This window comes from Meriones unguiculatus, chromosome 1 (genome assembly GCF_030254825.1).
Source record: "Meriones unguiculatus strain TT.TT164.6M chromosome 1, Bangor_MerUng_6.1, whole genome shotgun sequence".
NCBI lineage: Eukaryota > Metazoa > Chordata > Mammalia > Rodentia > Muridae > Meriones > Meriones unguiculatus.
In genome coordinates, this window is record NC_083349.1 from 16,223,044 (window position 1) to 16,244,589 (window position 21,546).

General features: G+C 47.0%; 2 protein-coding genes across 3 annotated transcripts in view; one reads left to right on the top strand and one right to left on the bottom strand.

The window, feature by feature from the left end:
• The window catches only part of LOC110549026 (MAPK-interacting and spindle-stabilizing protein-like), a 100,923-nt gene extending 84,053 nt beyond the window's left edge, over positions 1-16,870 (bottom strand). The window contains exons 1-2 of one of the 2 annotated variants that reach the window (XR_009591362.1): positions 16,550-16,870; positions 5,143-6,989 (exon numbers count right to left, since the gene is read on the bottom strand). Coding sequence is in view for 1 of the 2 variants with exons in the window: in XM_021637825.2 (XP_021493500.1) it covers positions 5,849-6,739 (891 nt within the window). In the remaining variant the exon portion in view is untranslated. Of the gene's footprint in view, positions 1-5,067; positions 6,990-16,549 lie in introns of those variants that run through there. The other variant, XM_021637825.2, reaches the window with a different exon arrangement.
• Positions 16,871-16,936: 66 nt separating this feature from the next.
• The window catches only part of Ppp2r2d (protein phosphatase 2 regulatory subunit Bdelta), a 36,304-nt gene continuing 31,694 nt past the window's right edge, over positions 16,937-21,546 (top strand). Inside the window, exons 1-2 of the mRNA XM_021637819.2 lie at positions 16,937-17,095; positions 17,182-17,274. Coding sequence (XP_021493494.1) covers positions 17,089-17,095; positions 17,182-17,274 — 100 coding nt within the window. The 5' untranslated portion in view covers positions 16,937-17,088. The remainder of the gene's footprint in view (positions 17,096-17,181; positions 17,275-21,546) is intronic.

A 21,546-nucleotide genomic window follows, 5' to 3' on the forward strand; every position in this document is an offset into this window, starting at 1 on the left:
GAGAAGCAGAAGGAGAAGGAACAAAAGAAGCCAGAGGAAGAAGCAGGAGGAGCAAGAGAAGAAAGAGGAGCAAAAGGAGCAGACGGAGCAAGAGGAAGAAAAGGAGCATGAGGAGCAAGAGAAGCAGGAGGAGGTATAGGAGGAACAGGAGGAGCAGAAAGGCAGGAGGAGCAGGTAGGCAATGTTGCAGGATATTTGATCCCACTGTGAACCCCAAAATTGTGAAGTGTAAAACCCTGCTTCTTTAAAGTTTTTTTTTCCTTAGAGCAAGTACAGAAATTAAGAATAAATTTAAAAATAACAAAATGATATTAATCATAATTGGTATTGAGCTAATTTCAGTTATGTTATTTAGCTTTTCATTTAATGCTTCTATCTTTAAGCTATCTAGAGTAGCACTAAAGAGTATTTTAAAGTCTACTTTGGTAGTTCCCATCCTTAACTGTCTCCTAGAGGACTTCCCAGATAACTTTCCAAATCTGATGGCTTCTCAGTTGGTCCACAGCTGGAGTGATCTGTCTATGGGGTTGTGCCCCATGTTGGGCACCAAAATGTTGTTTCAAATAAAAGAAAATCCCAACCATTTTATTTTACCCATAGAGACACAGGAGCCAGATGCTCAGATGAAAACTTGCTAAGCTCAGAGAGGCATTGAAAGCACCAAGCTAACCTTCCTTCTCGGCTCAAGTCCAAATGGAAAAAGAAACCAGAAGTCTCACTAGCTCAGCTGACAGCCCAGGAGGAAAGGGCCAAAAAACCCCAAGGCCAAAGGCTTACTAGCTCAAAGCCCCAAAAGCCAGGAACTGAGGAGCTAAAGTCGAAGCTAACGCCAAAGCTTAAGCGAAAAGCTCTTCTCCACACTGTCAACTTCTTCTCCACCCCTCAACTCAAAGTCCCTCCTACTCTTTAATCCATCAGCTGGTTTCTTGCTTCGACTCTTGACCTAGGGTTAACTTTATTAAATCCTGTGTACAGAAAGCTCTTGGATTAAAGATCTTACATTAAAGCTCTTGGGGCTGGGTGAACCACACCATAATCACGTTTTCAATAAACAGAAAGTTCTTGGATTAAAGGTGTGTGATAGGGCTCAACCACACCAAAGAGTTTCACAGTTCACAATATTTAGATTCACGTTGGGATCAAATATCCTGCAGCAGGGCAGGAAGGAAGGCAGGAGGAGCAGGAGAAACAGGAGGAAAAGGAGGAGAAGCAGGAGAAAGAAAGGAATCTGAGCAACAGCGTTTGCATCTCTGTTCCCTGGCAATAGGGGCACCGTGATCAGCTGCCTCATTTTTGCTGCCATGCCTTCCCTGTCATGATGGGCTATACAGTCAAAATTAGCCTAAACAAAGCTTGTCTTTCTTAAGTTGCTTTGTTCGTGCATTTTATCACAGCAATGTGAAAAGTAACCAAAAGCAACTAGTGTGCACAAGACCCTGGTTGTCAGCCCCCCAACACAGCACAAAAGGTCAGAGTTAGGACCAGGGTGTGGTAGCTCAGTGGAAGAGTGCTTACCAAGTACTTGAGACACCCCGGAAGATTCCCCTTCACTATAAAAGCTGGCCCTAGGTTTAATCTCCAATGCCAAAGCAAAACTAAATGAACCGAGTAGCTGGCTCCAGGCTGGTGAGAAGGAATACCAGGCATAGACCAGCCCAGGGGTGAGTCCAGCACTCTCACCCCCACCTCTACAGCAGCCTGGAAATCAAGACTCGCAGACCGGGAGCAACTTGCCTAAGAGTATGGGGTGGGGAGGGGTTGGGCACATAACACACATGGACTGGATACATTTTAGCAGGCATCTGGGAAGCTGGCGCTCACAGGAAGAAAACAGTTTAGTTGTTTCTTTTTAAATGTCAATATTTTGTGATATATAACATACTCCTTAATTCTGTCACTGGTTAATGGGGTATTTGCTTAGTCTTATTTTAAGACAGTCTCAATATGCAGGCTGGCCTGGAACTCACCATCCTCCTGCCTCAGCCTCCCAAGTGCTGGGTTAACGGTATGAAGCACCATGCTGGCCTCCTCCTTTTTCATACATAAAGCAGTGTGTGAGCAAGTTCTTGTGGAGTGAAAACAGTGTTCTGAGAAGCTCGTTGCTCTTCTTCAGGACATTGTACATTTCCAACACAACAGACCAGAAGAGAGCCTCTACCCTGAGAGGTGTGACTAAGCTGTGCTGAGCAGGGGGAGTTAAAGCCAAGCAGAAATTTTCTTCTAGCAACCTTTCTTTCACAGCAGCCCTAGAGGTACCGTTAACAAGGCCCAGGAAGCTTCCACACCCGTATGAGAGCGCTCATTCTCCCCCCCCTGCCCCCCGCCCAAGGCAAATGCCGGTGCCATAAACTACATGGCCCAAGATCTACAGGGGAGGGCAGCGGAGATCTCAGCACAGGTCAGCATGAGACCTGTGTTGTCAACTAAGTGACAGTGTGCACAGCCCTGGGCTGACATCCCACCTCAGTGTTTTGTAAAAGCACTCAAATTGCCCATGTATTGTTATTTATTTTATTTATGGAGTCTCGATTTTCCAAGTAAATTACTCTCCCCTGACTCTGACATATTAGTTTGAAATGACAACATTCAACACAAAATGAGCTCTGAATTAAAGAGATGTGAATCTTCAGATGTGCGGATAGAAATGTCCAGAAACCCATTTGAGGTCTGCATGTTTAAAACGTCAAATAATGGAGAGGGTTAGTAGAATTTAATGAGTTATGGCCTCGTGTTTCTTAAAATAGTCTCTGTCACAGGAAGGCTGCTCAGACTTTAAAGCAGCCAGGGAGGAGAGGGCCTTGTGTGCCCACGCCATGAATACTGATTATTTCTGGCTTTTCAACTGTTCACTAGCCACATCTAAGCAGGGCTAACTCAGGTGGCCTAGCCAATCGCTTAGAAAAGGTCTTGCTCAGTTCCTAGGACAGCCTCTGTCCTAGATCCCAAACAGTCTGCTCCTATGTTCTGCTGCCATTTGTAGCCCTGAAGAAACATGGGGACTTCAGATTCACTGCTGAGCAGTAGAATGAAGACACCCTAGGGGACAGGTGGCCAGCCTGGGGGTATAGAGGGTTCCCAGAAGCATGGAAAGGAAGCTGAAGGTAATCAGTCCGCAACCAGAAGAGGAGAAAATCCACATGGTCTGGGAAGCAGAGTGGCCAGGTGCCCAAGGGCCAGAAGAACAAGCGGCCTGGAGCGCTTCGGTTCTAGGCTTAAGAACAGGACATTTATTCTTCAACTCAGTATGTGTAAATCTAATCCAAGTTGGTCCTGCTGCCCCGAGAGACTGAGCTGCTGTGGCCCTTACAAGCAGCCATGGCCCCTGGCCAGTCTTGGGGAGGCTAGGATCTCCGTGATTCCTGACATGTTTAGGTCCCCAAGGCTCCCTCTTACAAGGCTGTCTCAAACAACTTCCTGAGCTAATGGTGGTACCAGGCATGGTGGGCAGGCTGTAGGACTCTGAGCAATGACTTTGCTCCTACTTGTACCAAGTACCACCCAGCCCAGGTCCCTGGCAGCACTGAGCAGAGACCTAAAGGGCTGGAACTCATTCTGAACCAACATCCAACATACTCCACAGCAACCAGGGCGTCTCCCTGTCTACACCCCACAGACACTCCCCAAGAGCTCCTTTGAAGTAGGAAGTTGCTCCAGGCTTGGAAACACTTCAGTCTGTGGCCACAGAGGCAAGAGGCCCGTTTTCATGAGCAGAGCTTCCTAAGGGGCCAGAAGGATAGGGAAAAATAAATAAATAAATAAATAAATAAACAAACAAACGATTAGGGCTAAGAGTCAGGTGCCTGCACTAGGCTCAGTGCTAGCGAAGGGAGACCCAGGGCACAATCCAACCCTGCAGTTGAGAGCAGAGGATCCCCACCACTCCACCCAAAAGGAAAATGTCCCCTGCTCTGGTATTCTCATTCCTTCTGTGTCTCTATTGGGTGCTACCATCTAGGTAGTGCTTGCCCACTGGAGCCCTGCCCTGGATCTGGTCATTAGGTACTGTCTCAGGCTACAAGATGTCCCAGGACCTCAGAACTTCCTCATATCCAGTGTTGGCCATAGGGAGGGACCCAGTCCTACACCTGCAGCTATGCACACAGGTGGGGCCCTGAGAACTATGGAGGTGCTCAAAAGACCCTAGGTTACACCTCCAACTCCACCAGTTATGGCAATCACACCTGCAATGTGCTAAATCTGCTTTGTGTGTTTGAGACACAATCTCATGTAACCCAAGGGCCTCAAACTCACTCTGCAGTTGAGGATGGCTCTGAACTCCTTTATCTCCTGTTCCCGAGTGCTGGGATTCAATCATGCCCCCGGTTTATGTGACGTGGCCTCACGTATGCTAAGCAAGCACTCTAATAACTGAGCTACAGACCTAGCCTAGAGCTTTTTAAATTTCTATGATTTGTAGTAATGTGTATATGTGCAAGTCTGTGTTTGTATGTACACGAGTCCAGACGCCTATGGAAGCCACAGGCATTAGATCACCTAGAGCTGGTGATCTAGGGCACGGTAAGCTGTCCAAACCCGCTCCCCAGAGCCTCTTTCCTAACAGACAGGTTCTCTAGCACCAACACGAAAGGAAACTTCTAAACCTTTTGTCACAAGGCCTTTTGGAAGACTCGCTAATGGCAAATTTCCATCTAGCAACTCCAGAGGAAACCAGATTCCTGTTAACAAATGGAACCTGGATGGAATGTTTTAGCAGTGTTTCCTTAGAGGCCACATCAGCAGGAACTGGCAATATGGCTCAGTGCTCAGGATCCCCAGCTCAATTCCCAATGCAGAACTGTGTGCCCTTTCCCAGCTCAACATAAAGTGTCAGCACCCAACCCTTGAAGAGTGAGCATCCAATTCCCTTTTTCTTGCAGGGGACAGCCACACGACTCACCCCTAAAGCAATGGAAGTTAAAGATGGTATGAGAAAGGAGGGGGAAGAGAAACAAGCCCCAGAGCCCCAAGAAATCCCAGCAGCACTGTATCTCACTTCAGGCCTTCTGTTCATCTTGCAAATTAGTACATACATATATACATATATGTATATATAAATATACAAACACATATTTATAAATATCATATATAATCATATATATCACAAATATATACTATTTATAATGTGTAAACAAAAATTGTTACCTTGAAAAAAAATTCCTTTACAATGGAGTACAAGAGCGCCACCCTGTGGTGAATCTCTTCACCATCTCTGGAGACAGGTTTCCTGCCATTGCATTTTCCTCCTAACACAGTTATGCCTGAGGCCACCAGCACATGCCACACAGAAGGTGCACGTGGCATTTGAAGAGGGAAGCCTCCCTGAGGCAACTCTGGCTATGCTGGGGGACTCCAGAACCCTGCCACGCCAACCAAGGAAACTTGTGAGTGTCTAATTGGAAGGGTGACAGGCCTGAGAGACTAAACCTCCTAGCACCCAGGAGAGGCAGGTGCCCATCCCTTCAGGAAGGCTTCATTTCCAGTGAGTCTCAGTGCTAAGTGGTTCAGGCCTGGTCTTCACCACCAACCATGAAAGGGCTGCGGCCCTGACCACTGATCTGGAAGGACAGGGGCAGATCCTAATGGGAACTAAGGCTGCTGTCAAGCCTTTGGCTGTTACTGCTTCTGTGTTCTGCATCCAGAGCAGGCCAGAACTTGATGCTGGTTGGTATCCTGCTGAAATTGGAAGACCTAACTTTCCCTTGAAGGTACCCCACAAACAACAAAGCTTGCAAAATTGGACAAAGCCCAGAACAAAAATGTTGACTGGGGGGGGGGCTTTTTTTTTTTTTTTTGGCAAAACAACATCATACTATTTATTACAGGTATGCCTCTTACCCCCCGAAAAAAGTCATTTGAGGTCTACATTTTCACGCTGAGAATTAACATGTAATATAGTCATCAAACATAACAGCATCATTTTGGGGTCAGTAGTATTATATCCTTGCTGTTTCCCCAGAGTCTCAGCTTCATGAGTTAAAGTCTTGATATCGCCCCAGGTTACTGGCTTACTCTTTTTCTTAGACCGTCTCCTCTTGATTGGCTTGTTGTCTACCTTCAGGTGCTTTGCCTGTCCAGTGGTTTCCGGGGTGCTCTCCTGGTTGGATGTATCAGAATGGGAGCCATCAGGGACTTCATTTATTTTCTGGGGCTCAGCAGGCATTGGCGGAGCATCAGAAGGTCCTGGAGACGCTTGGTAAGGATCATTCAGAGTAGGATGGAGTCCTGGGGTAGGATATGATCCTGTAGGGGCAGGATATGGTGCTGGTGGTCCCCAGGGTCCTGGTGACACTCTGCCCCATGGAACAGGCGGTGGTCCTGACAATGGAGGAGGAGAAGGAGTAGGATATGGCCCTGGAGACAGATATGGCATATTATGATGCTGCCCTCCTATTCCTGGTGCCCAAGGTCCAGAAGGCACAAGTCCCCGTGGACCTAAAGTACCAGCTGCAGCTGGATCTGTGGGTGCACTATTTGGCCTAGGTAGCTCTGGAAAGTGCATATTTGGTGTAGCATATGGCCCTGTGGGGCCGGGGCCTCGTATGGCAGAGGCTGGGTAAGGACCTCTAGGTTGGGGACATGATGGTCCAGAAGGAAGAAAGGGTGCTGGGGGTCTTGGCAGTAGTCCAGCTAGGGGGATGGAAGGAAATATTCCTGTTGGTGGTGGTCTGAAAGGCACAGTGGACGGTGCTGCACTTGCTGGGAGTCTAGCCAGCACAGCAGGTGGAACACTTGGGTTCATCCTGAGGCCTGGGGCCTGGCCAGCCTTGAGGAGATTAGCCAGTTTTTGTATTGCTCCCAGCAGAGGTTTTGGCAGGGAGTTGTTCAGGTAGTGAATCTACCAACGAAAATTCATGTGATTTTTTTTTTTCCAGCAGGATCTGAGCCTGGAGGCACAGTGCACGGCGGTGATGAATTTGAAGAGACTGGCAAAGAAGAACAGGCCCAAACAAGGTGACTGCTTACATCTGCTTCATTAAGCAAAATTTGCCCTAAACAAAACAAAACAAAATAACTGGTTAATTATACCCCATTTTGAACCTTTAGGGGTCTGGCCACTTTTCCACAATGAAGAAAAGGTCTGGGAAAACTCAAGTGGTGGACACCGGATGGTTGGAGATAGAGAAAAGAGGGACTAGTGTGTAGGGCATGGGGCAAGAATGGCATCTACAGAGCAGCAGTGAGGAAAGAGGTGGTTTTGGAAATGTCTCCAGTGCTGATTCTAGAAAATAGTCTTGTAAACTGATTATCAGAGAAAAGATAATTTTATAGTAATTTAGTAAAATTCTAGTGGAGTGGAATTCCTCCAAATTAAGATAGAATATTTGAAAACAACAACTAAAGTTGCCTTCTTCCTTAAAGGTGAGAAAGGAGATTATTTCCACCTTGAGCTCAGTAAGGACCAGGCCTGGGTGCCAGGTACCACTCCTACTCTGCATCATAGAGGAGGTCCCAGCCAATGGGAGACAAAAAGAATAAAAGAAAGGGAAAGAAAATGTATGTAGATTAGCAAAGGAAACAAAAAAGTCTTTATTCCAATTATCCAATTGTCGATGTGGAAAATTTTAATAAATGAATGACAACAAGAAATACCACCTGGATGACATAAGCTATTGCAGCCAGGCCGCAGGACAGAGTCATCACACAAAAGCCCATCCATTTCTTTCCTGTGTACCAGCACTATAACAGTGCCTAAGCATCAAAAGAATAACATCAGAATTCCAGAATCATCAAAGCAGAGCAAGTCAGAGGATCAACACTAACTTCAAATAAGTTAGTATAGTGACAAAAGGCACAACAGCATTATACTTAAAAAAATAATTAAAAGCAATGGATTGGAATATAGTCTAGAAAGAGGCCTATACAAATATTAGCAGATCTCTGACAAAGGAGCTAAGACATAACAATGGTACTAAGAAAGCCTAGTCCACAAACACTGCTGAAATCCTAATATCCATAAGCCCAAAGCACATAACTTAGACACAGATGGACTCTTCTCAAAAAGTAGCTCACATGGATTATAGACCTTAAGGCAAGGCATAATAAACACGTCAGAATTCTTTAAAACAATAAAATGAAATAATTTAAAAAAAAGAGAGCGAGAGACCTTTGGGACCTCAGGTTTGGCAATGAGTTTTTAGACACAATACCAAAACACAACTTGAGGAAGAAAAATTAAGCTAGATTTCTCTAAAACATAAAGCTTCTACTGTGTGAAGACCTTTGTCAAGACTGAAGGGAATGGTCTCAAAATACCCCTGGCAGAGCTGTCCAAGAGACTCCCAAAATATACAGCATATTGCTGTGTCCACCGCTCCCCAGAAGTGCAAGTCCCTATTGCTGAAGATAACCATGCACAGAAGACACCCATTCTGAAACTGAGTCCAGAGACTCCTGAGCTAGAACCCAGCTAAATGCGCTCTCTGAGGGCTAGCTTTCATGGTATAGGAAGACACCGTACAAGCTTCCAAAGGAGAGAAGTAACCAACTGTCCTACCCAACTATGACATTTATGAACCACATCAATGACCAGCATGTCACAATAATCCTAAGAGTGCAATGTGTAACACCTTGGCAGTGACCAGCAGCTCTCTAATTGAACTTAAGACCCATTCAAAAAGAAAAGAAATGGTGTCTGGTACTGGAAATCTAGCTAACTACTCAAAGCTAGGCAGTTCATAGATATTAAAGGAGGAATCTATAACCAAATCTATAACCAAAAATGCCACCATAATCCCTAACAATGATCTAAAGATTATTGTCTGTCCTTATACTCATAGATAAGTGTGGTAGTTTTCACCCATTCTCAAGGAAACTTCTCTTGCAGCAGATGAAGACTACTACAGAAAACTACAACCAATCAAAATGCAGTGTTGTGGAGTCCAGTCCCAGTGGAAATATGTACAAAACAGTCCTGCACCTAAGTCAGCGAACAGTGTGGAAGAGGTGGTGGAAAGATTGCCAGATGATCAGAAAGTCAGTTTGATGTGTGTGTTTCCTGGTAATATAAGAAGTTACACCCATAAAGTCTCACCAACATGACCTCCCAAGCATGAACTGAAAAAGGATAGCACCGATGGATGTGCCAAAGTGGACAGGGAAATACCCACAAGGCCTCAACCCTACAAAAAGAACTACAGACAACTGAGAAAAGCTGAGAGCGGGAGAAGTAGTCTTCCCCAGGGAAGAGCACCCAATTGGTTGTCCAGTGCCAAACAGCCCTGAAAACACACATACAGGTAGCATCATACAGACTCAACAGATCAATATTTAGGAAGGTAGACAGATGGACGGATGGTATATACACACATGCATGCACTAACAGTTAAGAAGGAAGCCATAAATTTGAGGAAGCGTGGGGAGGGCACATGGGAAGGGTTACCAGAGGAAAAGAAAGGGCGAAATGTTCTAATTATAATCTCAAAAGTTAAATAAAATAATATCCCTGGTAGAGAGCTAGTGTCAAAAAATACAGAGAAGCCCAGAAAAGGGGGGCTGATTTATCTAGCTACTGTAACAAATTGCCACAGGCTTCACAACTTTCAGCTATAGAATTGTACTCTTCCTCAGCTCAGGATATCAGAAATTCACATCCAGGCTCACTGTGGGCTGGGCTCCATCCAGAAGTTCTAAATTCCTTCCTTCTGTCTTCTAGGCACAGAGAATTAGAGTACATCATTGTGGTGGCCCCTCAGTCTCCATCTCACCTCCTGTTTTTCTCCCTTTGCCTCTATAATAAGATCACTTTTCACAGTATCTGGGGCTCCAGACAACCACGACATCATCTTTAGATCCTCAACTTGAGCCTGGAGAGATGGCTCAGCAGTTTAAAACACTGGCTGTCCATCCAGAGGAGCAGGACTCATTTCCAGCATTGCAGCTCACAGACATCTGTACTTCCAGTCCCAGGGAATCCAATGCTATCTTCCGGCCTCTATAAGCACTAGACACATATGTGACGCACAAACAGAATGCAAGCAAAACACCCACCCACATCATAAATAATTTGTAAAAGCTCTCAGCTTGATCATATTCAGAACCCCATGTCCCAATGAGACCTCCCGCACTCGCTGTGCAGGGAATGCAAGCATAGATATATAACCTCAATAGTCAGCACAGTTAAAGGGTTAGCCTAAGGAGAAATGACATATCAGGTCACAAGGAGGTATAAGGGGCCTGAAGATCCCTGGCTGGCTTCATCATCCGGCAAGGTTTAGAGGGGATCTCATATTTCATAAGGAATCATGCGAAGTTTCACTAATAGTATCTGGGTTCTTAAGGTGACTCCTGCAGGGCTGAGGGGAGACAAGGATCACTAAAGAAGAATCAGACAGACATTCTAGCTCAGAGAGAAGCTAGGGCAGAGGTCCCATGATTGGCTGTTTCTCAAAAGAACCTGTGTGTGTTTGGCTTCTGTCCTGGGAGAACCAGGATACCTCAGACCTGAGGTGCCATATATTCAGATTAAAAGTCTTGGTCAGTCTAAGTTTCCTGATTTACAGGGTACAGGGGACATTTTGTCTTCTCCTCTAAGTTGAGACTTGATTTCTATATCAGAATAGTAATAAACCATAGGGAGTACATGGGAAACGCTTTTCCCAGGACATGAGTCATGTTTATCACAACCTCACAGTCATAAACAAGATGTCTGGTGAAGCTGGGTCTCCTGTGAAGACCTGAGCCCAAAAGTCTCATCCTTCAACAGGACACAGGACAATTAGCCATGCCTCAGAGGCAGGTATGGCATTTTCCCCAGCATCCCAAAGGGCAGAGACCTGTTGTGCTTTGTGAGAGTGACTAGGTCAGGTCATCTATCTCTCTGTCTCTCTCACATACACACCTGCTTCCACTCACTTTTCTCTCTTTTTCCTTCTCTCCCTTCTTCCTCTCCTACTCCCCCATCTCTGGCAGCAGGTGAGGGCTAAGGCCAAAGGTCTGGGCCAGGGAAGGTCTATAGCTCAGATTCATCCTAATGAACTTATCCCAACTCAAAAGGCTGAAAGGTTTCTGTCCAGGATCTTACAGTGGGTGTACTACTGTGTAAAGATTCTGCCAGCTTATACAGGCAGGGCTTAGCCTATGATCCCAAGGGATTTCTGCTCACAGAATGCTTCTGTGAGCACAAAATTCCAACCTCTCCATCCATCCACTTTGGTCTTTTCCAGGACTTCCAAAGTGGGCACTGAGCTGCTTCCCCTGTCTTGGCCAGCAGGGGGCAGCAACTCCCTAAGGAGAAAAGCACCAGCTGCTAACTTGTTGCTTACCAAAGCTCCTCTAGGAAAGGCTGGATCAGATATCTAGTATGTCTCTCTCTCTCTCTTTCTCTCTCTCTCTCTTATCTAGTATGTGTCTCTCTCTCTCTCTCTCTCTCTCTCTCTCTCTCTCTCTCTCTCTCTCTCTGTGTGTGTGTGTGTGTGTGTGTGCGTGAGAGAGAGAGTGTGTGTGTACACATACATGGATGCATGGATGGATGGATGGATGGACAAACTAGGGACCCATAAAGACTCCCACCTCTCTGAAGCTCAGTAACAAATATCTCACATTGAGACCACCAATAAGGTTTGTGTAGAATTTTAGCTTACTTTCTGGTGCCCTCCTAGCCTTATGTTAGGCTGGGAACTGTTACTCCTAACTACTGACAATGAAGAAACTAGTTCAGAAAAGCTAGAAAGGCACAGGTGGCACACACTTATGTCAGCATATACTTGTGTGGTGGAACACACCTGTAATCCCAGCACTGGGAAGACCACGGCAGGTAGGGTCAGGAGGTCAGTGTCATCCTGGACTACATACGGAGTCCAAGGTCAGACTGGCCCACATGAGACGCTAACAAATAAAAAGAGGGGGAATGAAAGGAGGGAAGGAGAGGAGGAAGAGAGGAGAGTTCCAATCTGGGGGCACAGAAGATTCAATTCCTGACTTGGTTGGGCTCCTGGCCTTGGCACTAGTGTAATCACTTAACTCCTGCGTGGGAGTATGGTGGGGGAAATGCAGATCCAGCTGGACATCCACGCCAGGGCAAGTCCCAGGTGCCACTGTCACGTAGCTCCAGGACACCCGCTGTGTTAGTTCTATGGGCTCAAAGGACAAGAAGGGGGGCCACCCTGGGCTAAGTTTTGAAGAACACATTCTTGCATACCTATCCCTTCCTTGTTATTTTATTGAAGGTTACGAGACTCAGCTGTAATGTGTCACTAGGCTTGGTGTGGGTTCTGCTCCTGATGGTGGCGTTTCTCAAGGTGAGTCATGGGGTAGATGACAGACAGGTGCTAATACAAAGGGGCGGCCTTAAAAGGGCTTTCCACAGAGCAAGCACTCAGAGGTGAGGCAGAAGCCCGAGCACTGGGTCTCTCCTCAGAGCAGCCCTCACTCCCCAGATCACATCAATCAAGCTGACATTTCCTCCCACGAGAAGATGAGACAACTTGCATTGTTAAGGAGCTTTGATGTACAAAGAGCTTTCCCCAATATACAGGATTCCTAAGTTACTAAGATAAATGGGGAAAGATTTGACATTTATTGTGCATAATTTAAGTTCAAATAGGTTCCCAGTGAAGAAAAATTGCAAGTTGCTGAACTGGGTCTGTGCCTTTAGTTCCATGCCTTCTGCTGCCATTTCTGTCTACGCTGCTCTCAAGCTGCCTTGATTTTATAATTTAGAGAACAAAGCCATATTGTGGAATATTGGAAAGCTGTATTTTTATTTTTGAGATGAAGTTATCCCCATCTGTGAATTATCTTTTTCAGAAAAGCACTTAAAATGAGCAACAGTTTTTTTTTCTCTCACTTTAAAATATGATTCAAAAATATCAAATAGCTGACAATGTTTAAAAAAGAAAACAGGAAATGCAGAGGTATCTATCAAGTTTAGAGAGAGGACGCTTTCCCAAGCCTCTAGGCCAACCTCTTAGAGACCTGCTGTGCATGGGTGTGACGAAGTGTGTGGTGTGTGCTCTGCTCCTAATCTAGAGCCTGCTGTGTTGCTCCAAAATGTAGAACAGAGAACTATGCATCAGCTCAGGATGGACAAGATAAACTGCACCCACTATGTCAGCAAGGACAGCAGGTCTCAGCCCTCTGCTTCTACCTCTGCCTCCCCTTCAGAAATGGGAGGAGCAGCACCATGGAAGCCACAGGGAAAGCAGCAGAAGGGGCTGATGCACTCACAGAGGTTAACACCATGGCCTTGGGAGTTCCTGAGCTGACAGTGGTAAGGCAACTGTTTCTCCTGACACCAGGACTTGTGGATCCTGAAAGTTAAGAACTATATGCTTAGTCTCCATTCCTAGACACTATGCTACGTCTAGGGTGTGGGAAGAGGTCAGCAGTAAGTGCCTGATTCATACTCCAAGCTCTTCAGTGACTCCTGACTTGCCAATGACATACAGGCACAGCTACCAGGAGCACCTACCAGACCCAACGGGTACATATTAAATAATGCATCTGCTTCTGAATACCTTAGGTGACACCCTAGAGATTCCAAAGTGTCACTGGAATCTGGCCAAAACCAAGCTTAGGGATTCCAGGCAAGAAGGTTGACAATTAGGCTGGCAAGTCCAGGAAGGCATATAATTGTCCCAGGACCCCTGCCCCTCTGTTCCCAGAACTCTTCCATTCTCACCTGCCCTCTCCCCCAGGTTCCTGTCCAATCCCAAGAAGATCCAAAGTCTGAATCAGGGTGGGCGTTTAGACTGTAGTGCTAGTATATAGCTACATGACTCAAGCAAGTTTCTACAGCCCTACCTGGGGTTAGGCCACGATTGGCAGCACTACTTCTCTCACAGAATTCCTGCTGAGAGGGTTTATCAAAGAATTTTGGAAACAGAACCCTCCAAGGAACTGATCCTCTGGGCTGACCTGCTCTGGCTACCTGACTTGTCTAGTATAGGGGCTCACGGCCTGTGTTACGGCACAAGGTATCAACAGCCCTGGTGCTTCACCATTCACAATCCAGATATGTTGCACAGAGGCCTGGACTGCCTCTTCTAGGTTCAGCATTCTCAGGCTTCTTGTACCTGTTTTATAGGAATGCTCAAGGATGGTACAGGGTGAGCCCTACCAGAACAAAACATTGCTTCTCCTGATGTTCCACTTCCTGCAGACCAAGCCTTTTGGAGGGTGTTCACGTGAGCTCATATGTGGTATTCATGTGTGAGTGCAGGGTGCTTATGTGTGGGTGGAGCCAGTTCCTATGTCCCCATGTTCCTCCCCAATGGAGAGCGTCGCATCTGAATGACACCTACTCCACTCCCACTTCAAAGCCACTGAACTCTCCATGCCTAAGGTCAGATACATGCACCAGCTCTATTCTCTGATTCCTTCTTCAATGCCTATAACCCATCAAGCTCACTGATGCTCCCAATAACTTCAGCATCCACCTTTCTGGCTAAAGCCCAGAACCCCACCCTGTGCTAAGCTCCCATGGACTCCCTCCTGACCCTCCGCTTACACAGCAGAGATAGCTCAGAGATGACCTGCTCTTGATGGACTCTAAGCTCCTGTGCACAGAGATTGGATCAGTCTCACTCAACAGGCACACAGTATTTGTTTCATTAATCACTAACAGTTGCTATGGAGACCTTCAGACCAGTGAAGGCAGGGGCTAGAGCATAGTAACTTAAGGTCTCTAAGGAATGACCCAAAGGGTTCTGTCCTCATAAGGACACTTAGGAGGACAATAGAGACAAGAGAAGAAAGTGGGGATAGAGATGGGGTAGAAAAGCAGTAAAAAATGATGGGGCTGGAGATGGCTGAGTGGTTAAGACCACTTGCTGCTCTTCCATAGGTCCTGAGTTTGGTTCCTAGCACCCATATCAGGCAGCTCCCAACTGTCTTTAAGTCCAACATTAAAGGATCCAACACCCTCTTCTAGCCTTAGCATAGACGTGCATAAATTTAAAAAAATTAAATCTGGCCTATGTTGGCTCATTTCATGTCAACTTGGCACAGGGTAGAGTCACTTGAGAGGAGGGGACCTCAACTGAGAAAATGTCTCCATAAGATCTGGCTGTAGGCAAGCCTGCTGAGCAGTTTCTTAGTTGACGATTGATGGAAAAGGGTCCAGACCATTATGAGTGGGGCCACCTCTAGCCTGGTGGTCCTAGGTTCTATTAAGAATACGAGCAGAGCAAGCCAGTAAACAGCACACCTCCATGACCTCTGACATCAGCCTCTACTTCCAGATTCCTGTCTTGAGTTTCTGCCATGACTATACTGTGAAAGTGTAAGCCAAACACATTGCCGGTCACTGATTATTAGTGAAGCTGCTTACAATTCTGTCCATTCAGTCTGTCGCTCTTCATAGAGATCCCAGTACACAGGACACACATCTGTGAAGTGGGAGCACTTTAACCATGCAGCTACAACTTGGCAGAATGGAATATTTAACAACCCTGGTATTACCTGAGATACCCATGCCTACATGGAGTCTGAATAAACTTAACTTAGACCCCAGTTCTGCGAGCAGTCTCAGGATGTTCCTTCCAAGGCTTAGAATTCCTTCCTTCAGTCCCTTTGGCTGCCCAGAGTCAAGCTACTCCTAGTATGCCCTCCCAGGACTGTACATGTGCTCTTAACTCTCCTGATGTTCTAGGGTGTCACCTGCCATCACCCCCACATCCTCACTAACCCGTCTCCCTCCTATTCTTCTCCATTAGTCTCATATACCCAGACAACACACACTACAGCCAGCCATCTCATCGAAGTCCACCCCCTGAAAACATCTTCCTGCTCTGTCCCCTACCACCTTGCCTCCACTATTATGACTACCCTTCCTAGGCCACTCTGTTCTCCCTATGGCTTCTTTGCTGCCCCTTAAACACATCAGGAAGTTAGGTGTGGTGACACATGCTTGTAAAGCCAGCACTAGCGAGGTGGAAGCAGAAATGTTTTGATCTAGAGGCCAGCCTCAGGTTACAAGGCAAGACCCTGCTCAAACTGTACGGGTGCACAATCGTGTAAGAATAAATCGAAAGAACGAAAAGGTCAAGGTGCACCTGCATGTACAATGGCTGTTCCCATTTCTAGCAGCTGCCCAAGACTTCTGCAGAAGACTCTTGTCTCCTCCAATTGCTCTCCTCAAGATGTCAACTCTCCTGCTCCTTTCCCTCCTTCTCTGTTCCACTTGACTTTCCCGGTGTTTTCCTTGTCTCTTTTCCACTGAAAAGTAAGCTCCACCAGGACAGACACATCAACTCTACCCAAGCAGCACCCCAGCCAAGACTGACAACAGAACAGGCACCTGCTTAAAAGGCAGACCAGCATTTGTGGAGAATGCTCTGGTTTGGAACAACTGCCCTCTAGTGGTTCAATACGATAACTGCCAATTTCACAGTATCTATGGATTTCAGATACGTCAAGCCCACGAGCGAATAATCCCTCTTTATGCTAGAAAAACACACCCCAAATAAATCAAACGTTGACACCTGTTCCCTGGGGCTATATGGAGAGCTCAAGGGACCCCTGAAGTAGCACTCCGATGGGAACGGTACGCAGAAGCTAAGGTCAATGATACTAGGGCAAGCAAGCCTGGGTGATGAGCAAAGTTACGCACTCCGGTGCTGGGCTCCAGGTGCTCCGAGGCTCAGAGGCCCCGCCTGCCCACGGCCGAGCGCTCTCTATTGGAAGATCCACAGAGGTTCCACGTTCCCGTTGGCTCAGCAGTGGGAAGGGTCCAGGCCTACGTGCATCGGGTCCAGCCGGCCGCAGAAATCTGAAGGCCTTAAAAATGCAGAGGGCCTCGCGTCCTGGCCCTCACACTATTCAAGAAGGCCGCCTACATCTGCCGGCGGACTGCTCCAAGACACTCGGTCCACCTCCCGCGGTGGCTCCTCCGGTCCAACCTCGGGAAGGCTCGCGCAGACGCAGTCGGCGCACGGTGCGCCCCCGGCAGCCCCCGCGGCACTGACCGTCGGAGGAGGCGGAGGGGGATGACGTCATCCGGCGGGGCGACGGGCATTGGGCGCCATTTTGAAAAGGGAAAAAAATTCCCTCCCCGGCGGCGGCGGTGGCGGCAGCGGCGGCGGCGGCCGGGGCTGAGCGCTCGAAGCGCCTCGGTCGGCCGCGCTCAGCTGGGCGCGTCCCGCCCGCGCCATGGCAGGTGAGGGCCGTGCGCGAGCGAGCGGGCGGGCGGACAGACGGTGGTGGGGCGGGGCGGGGCCGGCCTGACGGCGCGCTCTGTTGCAGGAGCCGGAGGCGGCGGCTGCCCGGCGGGCGGCAACGACTTCCAGTGGTGCTTCTCGCAGGTGAAGGGCGCTGTCGACGAGGACGTGGCGGAAGGTGAGGCCCAATCGACACCCCCCACCCCGAACCCAGGGCGCAAGGTCACGCTCAGCCGCCGGCCCGGATGCGGCCGCCTTTGCCCGCCTGGCCGGTGCTGTCCTGTGAGACCCTCGGCCGGTCCGCGGCTGAAGAGAGGGAGGGGCGGCCGTAGGGAGATGGCAGTGGACGCCGGCGTGGGGAGAGGCTGCGGCAGGGTCCTGTCTCGGGGGTCTGTTGGGGAGAGATGGCGGTGGACGCTAGCCTTGGGAGGCTGTGGGGAGATGGCCGTGGACGCCGGCCTCGGGAGTCAGTGGGCAGATGGCCTTGGAGGCCAGCCTCTGGAGGCTGTGAGGAGACGACCGTGAACGCTGGCCTGGGAGGGGGGGCGGGGGTCTGTGAGGAGGTACGGCCGGGATCACAGATACCAAACCATGCAGGGAAGATAGAGCTGTGGCCACAGATCTCTGGAGTCTGGGGTATACGACCGCTTTGAATGCAGGTCTCCACAATCTGTAGGGAGAGAGACAGGACTGTAGGCGCTGGTCTCTAGCAGTGGCTCCAGGTACCACCGAGTGAGATGGGGCCCATTTGTTGTGAGAGGGGCATGGCAGTTGCTCTTGAGGCCCTACGGGGTAAATCAGGTCTCTGATACTGATGTTGAGGCCCATGTAGGATAAAAGGGAACCGTGGACTCTGTGCTCCTTGGGGCCTGTGCAAGGGAAAAGGAGATCCATGCAGGGTTATCAGTGTCTGGGGGCCCATGCTGTGTGAGGCTGGACTATCAGAGAATGGGAAGGAGCTCTGGGTGCCCTCCCCCGTGGGCCTAGTTGTGCCAGTCTGCCCAGGTAGACGTTGGACAGTCCTGGGCCTTCACCTCTTAATGTTGAGCAAGAGGGACTGACTTTGTCATAGGATCTCCTGAAACTCTGCAGTAGTAACATTTCACTGAGTGAGCCCTCCCCCCCTCCACCTTGCTCTTTTAAAGTTACTTCTCCAGACTTCATTTCTAGTTTTTTGTTTGTTTTGGGTTTGTTGTTTGGTTGGTTGGTTGGTTGAGAAAGGTTCTTAGTGTTGTAGCCCAGGCCTTGAACTCTGTCTGCCCCACCCTGCCTAAGTTTAGGGATTTCAAACACTTTTATTTATTGTGTGTGAGTCTGAGCATAGGAATGTACATGCCTCTGCATATGTAGAGGTTAAAGAACAACTTTTTGGAGTTGATTCTTTCTGACCATGTGAGTCCCAGGGAATGGAGCTCAGGTCATCAGGGTTGTCAGCAAGAGACTTTACTTGCTGAGCCATCTCACCAGCCCCCATACTCATTCCTTAAATTTTATTATTTTTGTTTTTTGAGACCGTTTCATGTCACCCAGATTAGCCTCAAACTCCCTATGGGCTGAGGCTGGCCTTAAATTCTTTTGTTTGTTTGTTTGCTTGTTTGTTTTTGTTTTTCTGAGACAGGTTGGTACACCAGGCTGGCCTCAGAGATCCATCTGCCTCTGCTTCTGTCCCACTTGATCCCTTCCCGAGTGTAGGGATTAAAGGTATGGTCTACCATGCCCCAACTTTGGCCTTAAATTGTTGATCCTGCTGTTTCCACCACTGAAATTCTGAGATTATTGCCATATACTGCAATGCCCAGCTTTCCTTAAGACTTTATTCCTGAACCCACCCCACCCCCACTTAATCTGAGTGTTTGTCTTTCTCCTAATTACAGATTTAAATGTGTTATGGTTGTAGATTAGTAGATGGGAACTAGGGGAGTCTGAAGATTGTGGAATTTTTTATTAGAGATTTGAACATTCAACATTCAGCCATCTAATAAACATGGACCTTTCACTTTCTTTTAAAAGAAGTCTGTTCACAAACCTTCCTTGCCACCAGCAGCCTCTCCTCAGATGTCCTTTCCTGTTCCTCATTCTCTCCTCCACCCTGCCTCTTCCTGGCAGTGTCTGGCTTGGCTCATGACCCTTGAGAGCATCTGGAGGTCTGTGACACCAGGGGACAAGACTAGACCAGATCATCGGGTGGCCCATAAAACTGATCCCGGAAAGTTTCAGAGGCACATTGTTTGAGATTGAAGTCAGGTGACTTATGTGAAGTAGTTTATTGATCTTGTTTCTTCTGTGTTGGCATAAAATGTATTACTCTGTTTCATTTTGTATCTGCCAAGTAGGTGACAGGTCAGCCAGCCTTACTTCTGTGATTTGCTGTACCTGTGGTGATGATAGTAATAAAAAGGTCAGTCTGCCTTAATTTCTGGTCTCTGTAGTTTGGTTTAGTTTGGTTTGGTTCGGTTTTTATTGGAAAATGAATTTAAACTGGCTTTATACTTTGGAAAATAGCATTATTTCCATTTAAAACTCTTGACAGAAGTATTTGTTGCTTGTTTTAAACTAATTAGAACTTTTTGTGGGTTTTTTTGATTTGGTGTGTTTGTAATATTATGTAGTTACCTATATTTTTCTTTTTAATTGTATGTGTTCACAGTTTTCTGTTGTAATCCATACACTTCTTAATCCATCGTTTATTGTTTCATTATTTGTCAGAGAGAGCTGTGATATTGTTTGATTTATTAGTTATGGGCTTAAAAGGTATTTGCAACTAGGACTTGTAGCAATAGGAATCACTATCCCAGTCTTATCCAAACTCAAGCATGAAGAAGAAATGTTGGTGAGAGATAATTGGGGGGTGACATTTCAAGGGGTTTATTTCGTCTGCTGATGCTTGGGTTTGAGAACTTAAGGTATAGCAAAATTTATCTGTTGAAACTTGTAGCTTGTGAGGCTTTTTGTTCAGCTCTGCAAAATTCCATGTAGCCCTGCTCCTCGCTTGTCTTTCTGCTGTCCTGGGCTTAGGCAGTTAGATGTGTCTTAGAGATTAAGTCTGAGGTCTTCTGATCTGGCAGGCAGTACCCAGAGACCATGAGGGACAGAGAACAGGGTGTAAATAGGCTGTCCGGGCAGAGCAAGATGAAAAAGGCTTTGTTTGTATTTAAGTTTCATGTTTTTAACCTAAAAATCCCTGATACAGTATTCAACAGTGCAATATATATAAATTAGATTTTGCTGTGAGTCATGTCAGCCCTTTTGCTCAAATATGAGGTTTCATTTTATGTGGTCAGAGAGAGTCCCATATACCTACCTGCAAATGGGAGCAAGCTGGTCTTATAGGGAGACTGCTGCTGGCCAGATGTGAAATTGGCTGATAGTAATGTTGGATATCCTCCTCCTGTTGGAGAGTAGACCAAGAAGCAAGAGTCAAAATGGCAAAGCCAGAGGCTTCCACTGGGCTTGAGAATGTTCAGTCACTGCTTTGTTTGGGCAGATTTTCTGATGTGCAGTGACCCCTGCAACCAGCCCCTGCTCTTTATATATGCTTTCTGCTAGTGAATATTGCATGGCATTATAACCTTTTGCATGTTTGTACTTGGTAGACTGAGTCCTCAAGCCTGACAGCTGACTGTCACTTTCCCTTTCCTAGGTCTTGCACAGGACCCAGCCAAAAAGCAGTGGTAGCCAATGTTGAGTGCTGTGTGCCAGAAATTGTGCAGGGTCACTATCTGTGCCCGTTAATTAACTCTTTAACCATCTGAAAGGCTGCTCTTTTCAGTTTCAGATGCACAAACAAGACACCAAGAGTGGTCAGCTCAGCTCTGTAGCCACACTGGAGCAGAGGCTGTGAAATTATGCTGCCTGTCTCCAGAGCCTGCCTGCTTTGGTGCTCTTGTAGCCAATTTTAGCTAGCCCTGGGGAAGCCCTTTGTGGAGTCTTTTTGTTAGCAGAGATTGTACCACTAGGAATTGGACTTAACCCTTTGAAAACACAGGAAAATGGCATGCCTTAAAAAGGAATACTTATCCGATAAAACAAGGTCAGTAATAAGAGTTCAAGGAGTAGTGTCATTGCCTCAAACTTCACATGAAAAACTAGTCATCACAGATAAGTAGTAACTGGAGCCCTGCAAGGGAGACACCTACTGCTTTAAAGACAGGCTTGCAAGCAACGCACTCACGGGAAACCTGAGGGCCTCTCTTTTTGTGTTTATTAATTTTCCAGAAGAAACGGGGGAACTGATGGAGTCTTATGTTGAACTTAGTGTTTTTGAACTTGGTATCACAAGATCCAAGTTACCACCTGGTTCCTTCATTTCAGAACTTGAAATTTTAAATGCCAGGTCTTTTTGCTTAATTTGTTGTAATAATTTCTTTTTTTTTTTTTAATTTTTTTAATTACATGACTACTATACCTTCCTCAGCCCCTTCGAATTCCAGCCCCTACTATCTCTCAGATT